This window comes from Sus scrofa, chromosome 2, assembly GCF_054392235.1.
Source record: "Sus scrofa isolate SSC_HxYL_T2T_F1_AM1 chromosome 2, Sscrofa_HxYL_maternal_Yorkshire_Landrace_v2.0, whole genome shotgun sequence".
NCBI classification, from domain to species: Eukaryota; Metazoa; Chordata; class Mammalia; order Artiodactyla; family Suidae; genus Sus; species Sus scrofa.
Genome location: NC_139384.1, coordinates 88603966 through 88616098, shown reverse-complemented (window position 1 = coordinate 88616098; position 12133 = coordinate 88603966). Strand labels below are relative to the sequence as shown.

General features: G+C 37.4%; 1 protein-coding gene and 1 long non-coding RNA gene across 22 annotated transcripts in view; both read left to right on the top strand.

Annotated features, from left to right (window-relative positions):
* Positions 1–12133, top strand: part of CNOT6 (CCR4-NOT transcription complex subunit 6) — a 153360-nt gene that overhangs the window by 118431 nt on the left and 22796 nt on the right. For 11 of the 21 annotated variants that reach the window (XM_085013590.1, XM_085013595.1, XM_003123627.6 and 8 more), the window contains 2 exons: positions 634–820; positions 2778–2863. In XM_085013590.1, coding sequence (XP_084869716.1) covers positions 634–820; positions 2778–2863 — 273 coding nt within the window. Of the gene's footprint in view, positions 1–455; positions 499–633; positions 947–2647; positions 2864–12133 lie in introns of those variants that run through there. The other 10 variants (XM_085013604.1, XM_085013601.1, XM_085013603.1 and 7 more) reach the window with 4 other exon arrangements.
* On the top strand, positions 6940–10478 carry LOC146405552 (uncharacterized). The gene is made up of 2 exons (XR_014837943.1): positions 6940–7125; positions 7806–10478. It is a non-coding gene; the product is annotated as an uncharacterized LOC146405552 (long non-coding RNA).

The window sequence follows — 12133 nt, the reverse complement described above, 5'->3', positions numbered from 1 at the left end:
CTCCTGAATCATATGCCTATTGCTGTTTGATTATGTATAGCTATGACTTACTATCTGCAATTCTCTGGGCAGGTATTTTTCTTTTTAATTATACAGCACATATGTTTAATTACATGATTATTGATGAAAATCACTTGGGTACTCTGGTTTTAAAAATTTGCTAAGCTGAGACTACCTCATTTTATCCTTTGTGTTTAGGCAGAATTCGTGGTTTTTTTTGGAGTGTAGATATGAATAGCCTCTGAAGTACTAGATTTGATTTTTTTTTTTTTTTTTTTTTGCAGAAGTTCAAATCGTTTATGTTGAAATAATGGATTTATCATTACTATAAATTATTCATATTATCATAGCTGAGGCCACTTTAAAAGATAAAGTCTTAACTATTTTGCTTTTAAAAATAACAGTGCAGTCTAAATATTGTGCTTTTTTGTTTTTGTTTTTTGCCTGCCAGGTGGAGAGTTTATAACTTAATCAAAACAGTGAAATGTTCTAGAATAGGTAAAGACCTCTTGTTGACTGCTTTCTCACAATTTTTTGTATGATAAATTATTACTCATCAAAACATAAATGTCCAGGGACCAAATTGTAGAGAACACTGTATAATTTTTTCCTCATTTTTTTCTTCTCTTACAGGAAAAGTAAGAAGCTTAAGCTCATCTTTGTGGTCACTGACTCACTTGACAGCTTTGTATCTAAGTGACAATTCCCTGTCCCGCATTCCTTCAGACATTGCCAAGCTTCACAATCTGGTGCATCTGGATCTATCCTCTAATAAAATCCGGAGTTTACCAGCAGAACTCGGAAACATGGTATCACTCAGGTATGCAGATTAAGAAACACCATTATCCAATAAATTTAGTGGTATTTGAATAAAAGTAAATATGACTATATCCTATATGTAAAATTTTCTGAGAAAATTAAAGTCAGCTAATAAGTACTAAGTCACGTGGCTCCATTGCCTAAAACTTATTTTATTTTAAAATTTATTTTTTGCTCTTTTGTGTAATATACTTTATTTTTGAAGCAAAATTTTTGGAAAGAGTGGGGCAAACAAATAGAAGGTGCTTGTGTTCTCCCATGTATGCCTGCCCTCATCTGTGACAGACTGTTGAGGTGATTTTCACCTGCTAAATGTTATAGCCCCATACCATCCGTAACATGGGGTCCCAGAAGCCATTGGTGATTAGTGAAACCTTTTTGGCCATCCTAGGGCTTGTATGCATGATGGTAATAAAGCATGGGCTTGAAAGAAGCTAGAATTAGTGATTGAATATGGGGGTCTATAGTGTGACTATAGGAGATGAGTAGAATGTGGAGACTATACAGGTTCAGATTAGTAACGTGACTGTCATTTACAAGTTGTGTGGTTTGGGACAAGCTTCTTATAACCTCCCTGGATGCTTATTCATCTGCGAAGTTGCTATAATAACTACCTAGCCAAGGCTGAGATTAGACATTTTTGAAATATTGACTAAAAAACTACTAGCACCCTGCTTGGTACATATTGTATTAGTAAGTGGTAATTGTTATTTTTTTATTACCTCTGTTTTATAAGGTAGATGAGAGGGAGATCTATCCAAGTTGAATGTAAAGCCAGTTTCCAGCTATTACGTTAATTCTGGTGGGAAATCTTGCTCCATTAAATTACCTGACATTTTTTCTGTGATTCCACTGGCTTTTCTGCTGCCTTCTATCATTTGCTGCATAGTAAAAAGGAATAAGGACCTTGTGAGAGTTTCTTTACCTCTTTTTGCTCCCAGTCCAGCTTTTTGACATTTTTAAGCCTAATTATTGAGTATATACTGGAACTATTTTTAATCCCCTGAACCAAATTTACTTTTAAAGGACCTTTTTTCCCACGTGATATATTTTGGAAATAAATGGGAACCAAGTATAGAATGAGCTTTTCTTGTTCAGTTTATGGCCTCACCATCCTCTGGTTTATTCAGTAGTAACCAGGATTCATTTAAATTCCAAGAACTAAGGATTATTGAAATAGTTCTCATTCACATGTAAAAATGGATAAATAAAACTTAGTGTAGGATACTGCCAGTATCTTAATATTGGGTCTTTTTTTTTTTTTTTTTTCCTACTTAAGATTCCTTTCTTAGTTATATTTTCTATATGAAACAAATCATTAAAATAATCAGTAGTTTAAAATAGCTGCCATTATTTCTAAAGTGAAACTTAATAGTAAATTTGGAGAGATAGTTATCATCAACTTACGCAGCTCATAAGCTATTTTGATTTGGTACTGTGTGATTATTTAAATTCTCTTTTAATAATTCACATGTTAGGCTGTTTTATCATTTCCACTTTCTTAAACGTGTTGGTAGACCTCTTTGTGCGCTAGACCAGTGCTGTTGTTGTCAGGATGGTCTGTTGACTATGCCATTTTCAAACCATTGCCAGCCTGCAGTTAGATATATACCATGTGAGAGTGATTTTGTATCTGTTGAATCTAATACTATTTAAGAAATTGAGGTTTATATTTTGATTTTTTTCCCCCTTATTTCGTTTTTATAGTAATTGATTTTTTTCCCCCACAGTTTTACAAATGTATTGGTATGTGGCAATTTGGGGGTTTTTTTTGGTTGTGTCTTGTTTTTTTTTTTTTACCATATATGATTGAGAAGCCCTATACTAGACTTTGAAGTATAATACTAAGTTTTGTCATTCTTAAGAACTTATATTTTATATTCCTAGAAATTGTTCATTATAGTTGTTAGTTAAAGGTTAATATATCTTCTGACTTCCTGGCATTTTTACATTAACAGGGAACTCCATTTAAATAACAACCTGTTACGAGTTCTACCTTTTGAGCTGGGAAAACTGTTTCAGTTGCAGACTTTAGGCCTGAAAGGTATGACTTCCCGTATTTATTCTTCTTATGGTTTGTATGTATCTTTGAGTTTAAAGAAGCCATAAGAGGGAATCCTTTTGCCAGGGATTCACAGATTCACCCATCTCTAAAGCTCATCAGTTAGATACGGCCCAGTGGTTTTATCTTTTATGCCTTTAAATTTGTCTATTAGTCTTTTTATCATTTTTTGCCGCTAACCCAGCCCTGCTTTTCTAGCCTTTCTTTGATTTACCTCTGTGTTCTGGTGATATATTCCTGACATCATACTTTATTTCATCATGCTGTAAACAGCCTTTTTTTAAGTGTTTAATCAAAAAATGGAGATTTTCACAAAATGCAGAAAACAAATAGGAAATTTTGATCCATTTGGATCCTCTAATAAAGACCAGGATTTAAGCATTTTTTAAAAACTCAAAAAATTAAAAATATGATTTATGAGAACTGCACTAATACATTAGAATTTGGGGGCATGAATTGACCCATTAAGAATTATTGGGAAATATTTTTCTAAACCAGCAAGGTTAAAAGTCACATTTTAGTAATATGTCACTATCTGTACTTTTTTAAAAATCACATTGTGATTCTTTAGCAGTCTTATAGATACATGTAGCTTACTCTATAATTGTGGTTTTTTTTTTTTTTTTTTGTCTTTTTAGGGCCACACTGTCAGCATATGAAGTTCCCAGTCTAGGGCTCAAATTGAAGCTGTAGCTGCCAGCCTACACAACAGCCACAACAATGTGGAATCCGAGCCTTATCTGCTATCTATACCATAGCTCACGGCAACGCCAGATCCTTCAACCCACTGAGTGAGGCCAGGGATTGAACCCATGTTCTCGTGGGTAGTAGTCAAGTTTGTTACCCCAAGCCAGAAAGATCCTTTGTTATTTGACATTTATAGTTTTATGCTTTTTTCTTGAAAGTAGTTTCACAGAGATATTTGTTTATTTCAGATTCTGTTGGACATTGTTACACATCTGTCTGCAACAGCAATATTTTCACTTGATTTCATCTTTTATAGACAAATACTGTTATTTTCCTGAGCTTTGCAACTTTTACACTTTGATGTGGTAGCTACTTCTTAAAACAGTTACATTATCTATGCTCTCTGAAAAATTTTTTCATTGATTTTTCCTGGTACCTGTTAATTAGTTGGAGGAGAAAATGTATCATTTAGTTAAAAAACCATGTCTCTTTGCTACATCTGTTCATTTAGAGCCAAAGTATTTCTACCTCAGGATTCAGTTTATATCATTTTCTTTAAAATTGATTGCATAGGGTTAGCATGCTTCACTTTCTTTTTTTTTTACATTTCCACGTTCTTCAAAATTGTTCTGCAGTAAAAGATAGAACTGTGACCTTAGATGTAGTACATTCATTTTTTAAAAATTTTTGAGGTACTTAAGAGAGTCATATGAACCTGTAAGAAATAATACAGAGGATAAGTCACATGCTTTGTACTGATTTCCCTCAGTGATAACATCTTTGAAAAGTATATTGCAACAGCATCACAACCAGGATATTAACACTGATACAATCAAGATACAGAACAGTTCCATCACCAAAGGATCCCTAATATTGCCCTTAGATAGCCACACTCACTTTTCCTCTTGCCCCAGCTCACTCCTTTAACTTCCAACAGCCACTGATACGTTTTCCATTTCTATAATTTTGTTATTTCAAGGAATAAAATATAGAGTATTTTGAGATTGCGTTTTTTTTCACTCAGGATAATTTTTTGGAGAGTCACTCAGGTTTGCTCCTTTATATTGATGAGTAGTATTCCCTGAAATGGATGTATCCATGGTTTGTTTAACCATTCATCCACTTAAGAACATCTGGGTGGTTTCCAGTATTTGGCTATTATAGATGAAGCTCCTGTGAACATTCTGTGTGCAGGTTATTATGTAAATGTAAATCTTCATTTCTCTAGGATAAATACCCAGGAGTGCAGTTGCTGGGACATATGTTAGTTTAATATTCAGGGTTTTTTTAACTTTGTTTTGTTTTATTATTGGTGTTTTTTTAAGAAACTGCCAGACTGTTTTCCAGAGCGGCTGTACTGTTTTGCATTTTCATCAGTAGTAAACAAAGGACCTAGTTTCTCTGCAACCTTATCAGTATCTGGTGTTGTCACTATTTTTCTTTTGGTCTTTCTGCTGATATATGTATAGTCGTATCTTGTTGTGGTTTTAATATTCCTGATGGCTAAAGATACTGAACATGTTTGCATGTGCTTATTTGTCATCTGTATAGCATCGTCTGTGAAGTATCTGTTAGGTCTTTGCCTGTGTTCTATGTAATTGGGTCATTTACATTTTTACTGTTGAATTTTGAGAGTCCTTAATGTATTAAATACTAGGTCTTTATCAGATAAGTGATTTGCAGATATTTTTTCCCAGTACATAGCTTGTCTTTTCACTAAATAGAATGAAAGGGTTCATACCTAATTCCACTTTATGGGGTGGGGAGGTCTTTCTGGACACCAATAAGCAATTCTAGGGCACTAGCTGGATGTCCTGTATAGGGTTCAACTCAGTTCTGACACTACTTACTCAGAGATAACATCTGATTCCTTAGGTTAAGGGCCCAGTCTTACAAGACTGCCCCTCCCCCTTTCCTTTCAACTTCAGATGCTGGTCACAAGCCTAGGTTGTTATTTGTACTTGTGCTTCTAACCAACTAATTACAGATTGGAGATTCCCATGACCCCCTCCCTGGGTTTGATTAATTTGCTAGAATGGCTCACAGAACTCAGGAAACACCTTTTCTCACTAGATTCATGGTTTATTGTGAAAGGATATAACTCAGGAATAGCCAGATGGAAGAGACACATAGGAGTGGGGAAAAGTAGGGCTTCCATACCCTCTTCCAGGCATACTACTCTCCCTGAATCTCTACATGTCACTAGCCCAGAGGCTCTCTGAGCCTCATCCTTTGGGTTTGTGTAGGCCTCATTACATTTGATTAGATCATTGGCCATTGGTGATTGACTGGTTTGACCTCCAGCCTCTCCTCTCAAGAGGGTAGGACTGAAAGTTCTAACCCTCTAGTCACATAGTTGGTTCTCTTGGCAACCAGCCCCATCTTTCAGATAAGTCCAGAAGTCACCTTATTAACATAATAAGGTATCTTTATCCCTCATCACTTAGGAAATTTCAATATTTTAGAAGTCATGTGCCAGGAACAGTGGCACAAATATACATCAGACCGAATATATATTATTAAGACCAAATATATATTATTATAAATCACAGTATCACACAGGGTCTTTCATGTAGCAGAAGTTTTAAATTTTGATGAAATCCAGTTTATCAGTTTTTCCTTTTATGAATTTTGCTTTTGAGGTCAAGCCTGAGAAATAGCTCTAGATCCCAAAAATTTTTACCAGTGTTTTGTATTAAAGATTTTATGTTTTACATCTGGTCTGATCCATTTTGAGTTAAAAGTGAAGATTAGTTTAAAGTTTGTTTTTTGCAGGTAGATGGCCATTTGCTCCAGCACCACTTATTGAAATGTCTGTCCTTTTCTACAAATCAGTTGGGCATATCTGTGTGGACTTTCTCTTCTTTAATCTATATGTCCATTTCTCTGCTGATACCATATAGTTTTTGGAACTTGAAATAGGGTAATAATTCTGGATAGACTAGTTCCTCTACTATGGTATTCTTCAAAGTAGTTTTAGCTGTTTTAGTTCTTTGACCTTTCCACAAACATTTTGTCTATAGTTAAAAAAAGTACTGCTGGGATTTTGATAAACTTGAGTACCAAATTGGGGAGAACTGACAGCTTTACTATGTAGTCTTACAGTCAGTGAATGTGCTCTCTCCATGTATTTAGATCATCTTTGATTTTTTTCATCAGTGTTGTACAGTTTTTGGTGTAAATGTTTTGCAGCTTTACTTTGTAAATGTTTTGTTAGATTTATGTTTGTTTTCAGTGATTGTAAATGATAATATATTTTGTTTTACAGTCCTATGTATTTATTTCCAGTGTATAGAAATATAGTGGATTTTTATATTTTTATTATGTATCCTTTCAGTTTGTTGAATGAATCTAATTCTAGGTCTGGGAGTTGCTTTTTCTTTTTTCTTTTTTTTTTTTTTTTTTGGTAGGTATTTTGGTAATTAGAAAATTTTTTTTTTTCTATGTAGAAAATCACTCACCTGCAAATAAGGACAATTTTCTTTCTTTCTTTCTTTCCGATATTGTATGCTTTTTTCTTTTTTCTTGCCCTATGGCACTGACTAGAACTTACACCAGTATGTTGAATAAGAGTTATGAGAGCAGGGAGTTCCTGTCCTGGCTCAGCAGAAATGAATCTGACTAGCATTCATGAGGATGCAGGTTTGAACCCTGGCCTTGCTCAGTGGCTTAAGGATCCAGTATTGCAGTGAGCTGTGGTGTAGGTCGCAGGTGCGGCTCAGATCTGACATTCCTGTGGCTGTGGTGTGGGGGCCAACAGCTGCAGCTCTGATTCAGCAACCCCTAGCCTGGGAACTTCAATATGCTGTGGGTGCAGCCCTTAAAAAAATAAAAAAGAGTTATAAGAGCAGACATCCCTCTTTTTGCCCAATTTAGAAATTATTCTGTCTTTGAGTATAGCGTTAGTAGGTACTTTATAGATATTCGTTATCAGTATGAGGAATTTTCCTTGAATTTTTTTGCTGAGAGTTTTTAATCATGAATGGGCATTTCATTTTATAAAATAATTTCTTCTCTATCAGTTGATATGATAATTTTTCTTCTTTAGCCTGGTAATTCTTTTTTTTTTTTTTTTTTTGGTCTTTTTTCTTTTGTTGTTGTTGTTGCTATTTCTTAGGCCGCTCCCACGGCATATGGAGGTTCCCAGGCTAGGGGTTGAATCGGAGCTGTAGCCACTGGCCTACGCCAGAGCCACAGCAACGCGGGATCCGAGCGGCGTCTGCAACCTACACCACAGCTCACGGCAACGCCGGATCGTTAACCCACTGAGCAAGGGCAGGGACCGAACCCGCAACCTCATGGTTCCTAGTCGGATTCGTTAACCACTGCTCCACGACGGGAACTCCATGGTAATTCATTTTTGAATATTGAATCAGGCCTGCTTTCCTGGAATAAAACCCATTTGATCATGGTGTGTACTTTATTTATTGCCGATGTTTATATGCTAATATTTTCTTAAGGATTTTTGACTGCACATTCATAAGAGCTATTTGTTTTGTTTTTTTGTGTGTTTTATACTCAACCTTGCCTGGTTTTGATATCAAGTTAATATTAGCTTTATGAAATGAATTTGAATGTGTCCCCTTATTTTGTTTTCTGGAAGAGAGTCTATAGAATTGGAGTTGATTCTTTCTTAAATGTTTGGTAGATTTTTTCAGTATAACAGTCTGGACTAGAGATTTCTGATAGTTTTAAAATTATTATCTTTTGCTAGGTTTAGTGGCATTAAATTATCTACTGGGTGAATTGTGATGGTTTGTGTTTTTCAGGGAAGTGGCCCATTTCATGTATGTTAAATTTATGTATGTAGAGTTGTTTATAATATTCCCTTATCCTTCTGATTTCTGTAGGGTCTGTAGTGATATTCTTATCCCCTTTCATTGTTTTGTTTTGTTTTGTTTTGTTTTGTTTTGCTTTTTTCTTTTGTCCTTTTAGGGCCACCCCATGGCATATGGAGATTCCCAGGCTAGGGATCTAATTGGAGCTGTAGCCTCTGGCCTATGCCAGAGACACAGCAACTCAGGATCCGAGCTGTGTCTGCCACCTACACCACAGCTCATGGCAACGCTGGATCCTTAACCCACTGAGCAAGGCCAGGGATCAAACCTGCAACCTCATGATTCCTAGTCAGATTCGTTAACCACTGAGCCACGACGGGAACTCCTTCCCTTTCATTATTGATATTGGTTGTTTCTGTCTTCCCTCTTTTTCTTTCTTGGTAGGGGTTTGTCAGTTTTCTTGATCTTTTCAAATAAACAGCTTTTAAAGTTTTTTCCATTTATTTTTCTGTTGTCAATTTTATTAATTTCTGTTCTTTAGTATTGTTATCTTTTGCTTTGAATTAATTTACCTCTTTTTCTCTTAAGTTATTAGGATATGGGCTTAGGTTATTCAATTAAGACTTTTTTCTTCTAATGTATACATTTAGTACTATAAATCTCCCTCTTGGCCCTGCTTTAGCTTTGTCCAGCAATAAATATTTGTGTTGTGGTTTTATTTTCACTAGCTCAGTGCATTTTAAATTTTCCCTTGAGACTTCCTCTTTGACTCATGGATCATTACAATTTTCCAAGTGTTTGCACTCAGTGTAATTATTGATTCATTAGGGCTTACATCTGCCATTTGATTTTTGATTTTTATTTATCTGTTTTTTTGTTTTGTTTTGTTTTGTTTGGTCTTTCTGCCTTTTCTAGGGCCGTTTCCGTGGCATATGGAGGTTCCCAGGCTAGGGTTGAATTGGAGCTGTAGCTGCCGGCCTACTCCAGAGCCATAGCAACTCGGGATCTGAGCTGCGTCTGCAACCTACACCACAGCTCACAGCAATGCCGGATCCTTAACCCAATGAGCAAGGCTAGGGATCAAACCCACAACCTCATGGTTCCTGGTCAGATTCGTTAACCACTGTGCCACAACAGGAACTCCTATCTGTACTGTGTTTGAATTATCTATTTGCATATCTTTTTTAGTGGATGCTCTAGGTTTTTTGGTATGTAAGCATAACTTAATCACATTCTTTAGTGTATTACTTGACCAGTTTGAGTGAAGTGTAGAAACCATGACTCTATGACTTTATTTTCTCCTGTTTAACTACCAAATATGATTTAGAAAACTTTAAGTGAAGGGAGGTCTCTCTTTTATTATTTGCCCCCTCTTTTATTAAACTAATCTTTTTTCTTCCTTCGTAATATTCCAGGATTCCTTCTGTTTTCCTTTCTATTAAGAGAACTTTCATTAATGGTTTCTTTGTTTGTTTGTTTGTTTGTTTGTTTGTTTGTTTGTTTGTTTTTGGTCTTTTTGCTATTTCTTTGGGCCGCTCCCGCGGCATATGGAGGTTCCCAGGCTAGGGGTTGAATCGGAGCTGTAGCCACTGGCCTACGCCAGAGCCACAGCAACACGGGATCCGAGCCGCGTCTGCAACCTACACCACAGCTCACGGCAAATGCCGGATCGTTAACCCACTGAGCAAGAGCAAGAACCGAACCCGCAACCTCATGGTTCCTAGTCGGATTCGTTAACCACTGCGCCACGACGGGAACTCCCATTAATGGTTCTTTTAAGGGAAATCTGCTGGCAACAGATTCTCTTAGTTTTCTGTGATATAAAAATGTCTATTTCTCCTTTATTCCCAAAGGATATTTTCATTGGATATAGGATTCTGGGTTGACGGTTCTTTTCTTTCAGCACTTGAAAAATACTGTGCCACTTCCTTCTGGCCACCGTAGTTTGTGATGGGATATTCATGGTTATTCAAATTGTTTTTATCTGGGAATGGGATCAAGATGGCAGAGGAGTAAGACATGACGCTCACCTTCTCCCACAAACACATCAAAAAAAAAAAAAAATCTACACGTAGAATGATTCACACAGAACATCTACTGAATGCTGGCAAAAGACCTTAAAACTCCAAAAAGGGCAAGAAACCTCCTCAAAAGGAGGAGGAAAAAAGGCAAAAGGAAAAAACCGAGAGAGAAGAGAAAATAAAAAGAATTGGGAAAGAGCCAGCATTCCTGAGAGGTAGCTGTGAAAGAAGAAAGGAATCTGCACCCTGGGGAGCCACCTAACTGATGGGAGATCAGCCAGGAAGGAGAGGGAACCTCAAAGCCTCGAGAAGAGTGCAGCAGGCAAACTTGGGTGGGGGCTAGGTGCTGAGACTTGCATCTTAGAGGTCAGTTCCTGGGAGAGGACTAGGGTTGGCTGTGTGGAGACAACCAGAGTGGGGGTAGGGAATGGTCACCACAGGCTGGCAGACTGTAGCCAATGGAGCATGAGAGCAGGCTTGGGCCTGCAGGAAAAACAAGGCACCATTGTTGGAGAGGGCAAGAGGAGGAGGGGCAGGATTGCCATAGGAACATCTTTCTCTGCATATGTGCAGGCTACAGGTAGCAAATGCAGACTACCATAGTCATCTCAGACTCCATAGGTGGGCACAGCCTGCCACAGCTACAGGTCCAAATAACAGGCACCACCTGTGGCCCCAGTCACCTCAGGGGGTCACTGCAAGAAGGGCATTGCAACTGAATGCCATCTGTTGCCCTTGCTCCCCTGGGAACACAACACAGCATGCCATTGCCACTTCAAAAGGCTCTTGGCACCACCTCCACCTCCCTGAGGGTCACAGCAAGGAACAGCCTGTGCCCCCACCTCCCCACAGGTCCTCACCACTGTCAAGAGCCCAGCAACCAGGCACTGGCTACAGGCCCTGCCTGTTGCCTCCATCTCCTTGGAAGCATGCACAAGCTGTACAGCAGCACACCCCTTATCCAGGGGAAAATCGGCTGCACACACTAAGGACAGAGACAGTAAGCATCCAAACCAAAAACAACCATCATGACAAAAAAAGAATAAGCCCTCACAAGCTACCCAGGAGGGCTATCACGTATAAGTAGCACTCCAAGACTACTGTAGACAGTTGTTTTCCCTAAACTCACAGAATAAGAAAAATATGAGCAAATTGAAGAAGCTCAGAAACCATTCCCAGTTAAATGAACAGAATGATTCCCCTGAAGGAGCAAATAGTGAAATAGACCTCTTCAGTCTGACAGACACTGAATTCAAAAAGTTAATAAAAATACTGAAGAAATTATACGCAGATATGAATAGTAATGCAGATTACTTTAAAAAGGAACCAGAAACTATAAAGAGGCACCAAGAAAAATTAGAAAATTCATTTGCAGAGATGCAAGCTGAGTTAAAAGCATTGAACTGCAGAATGAATAATGCAGAGGAACATATAGGTTACTTAGAAGATAGAATGATGGAACTCACCCACCCAATCAGGACAGCGGACACCAAATGAAAAAAACATGAAAGCAATATAAGAGGTCTGTGGGGTAATATAAATGCATACTAGGGATTCCAGAAGAAGAAAAAGAACATTGAAAATATAGTTGAAGAAATAATGGCTGAAAACTTCCAAATCTAAAGGAAACATATCAAGATACAGGAAGCAAAGAGGGCCCCAAACAAGCTGAGGCCAAACAACCTACACCAAGACAGATTACAGCGAAAATGGCAACAGCAGAAGATTAGGAGAGGATTCTAAAGGCAGGAAGAGAAAAGCAAAGA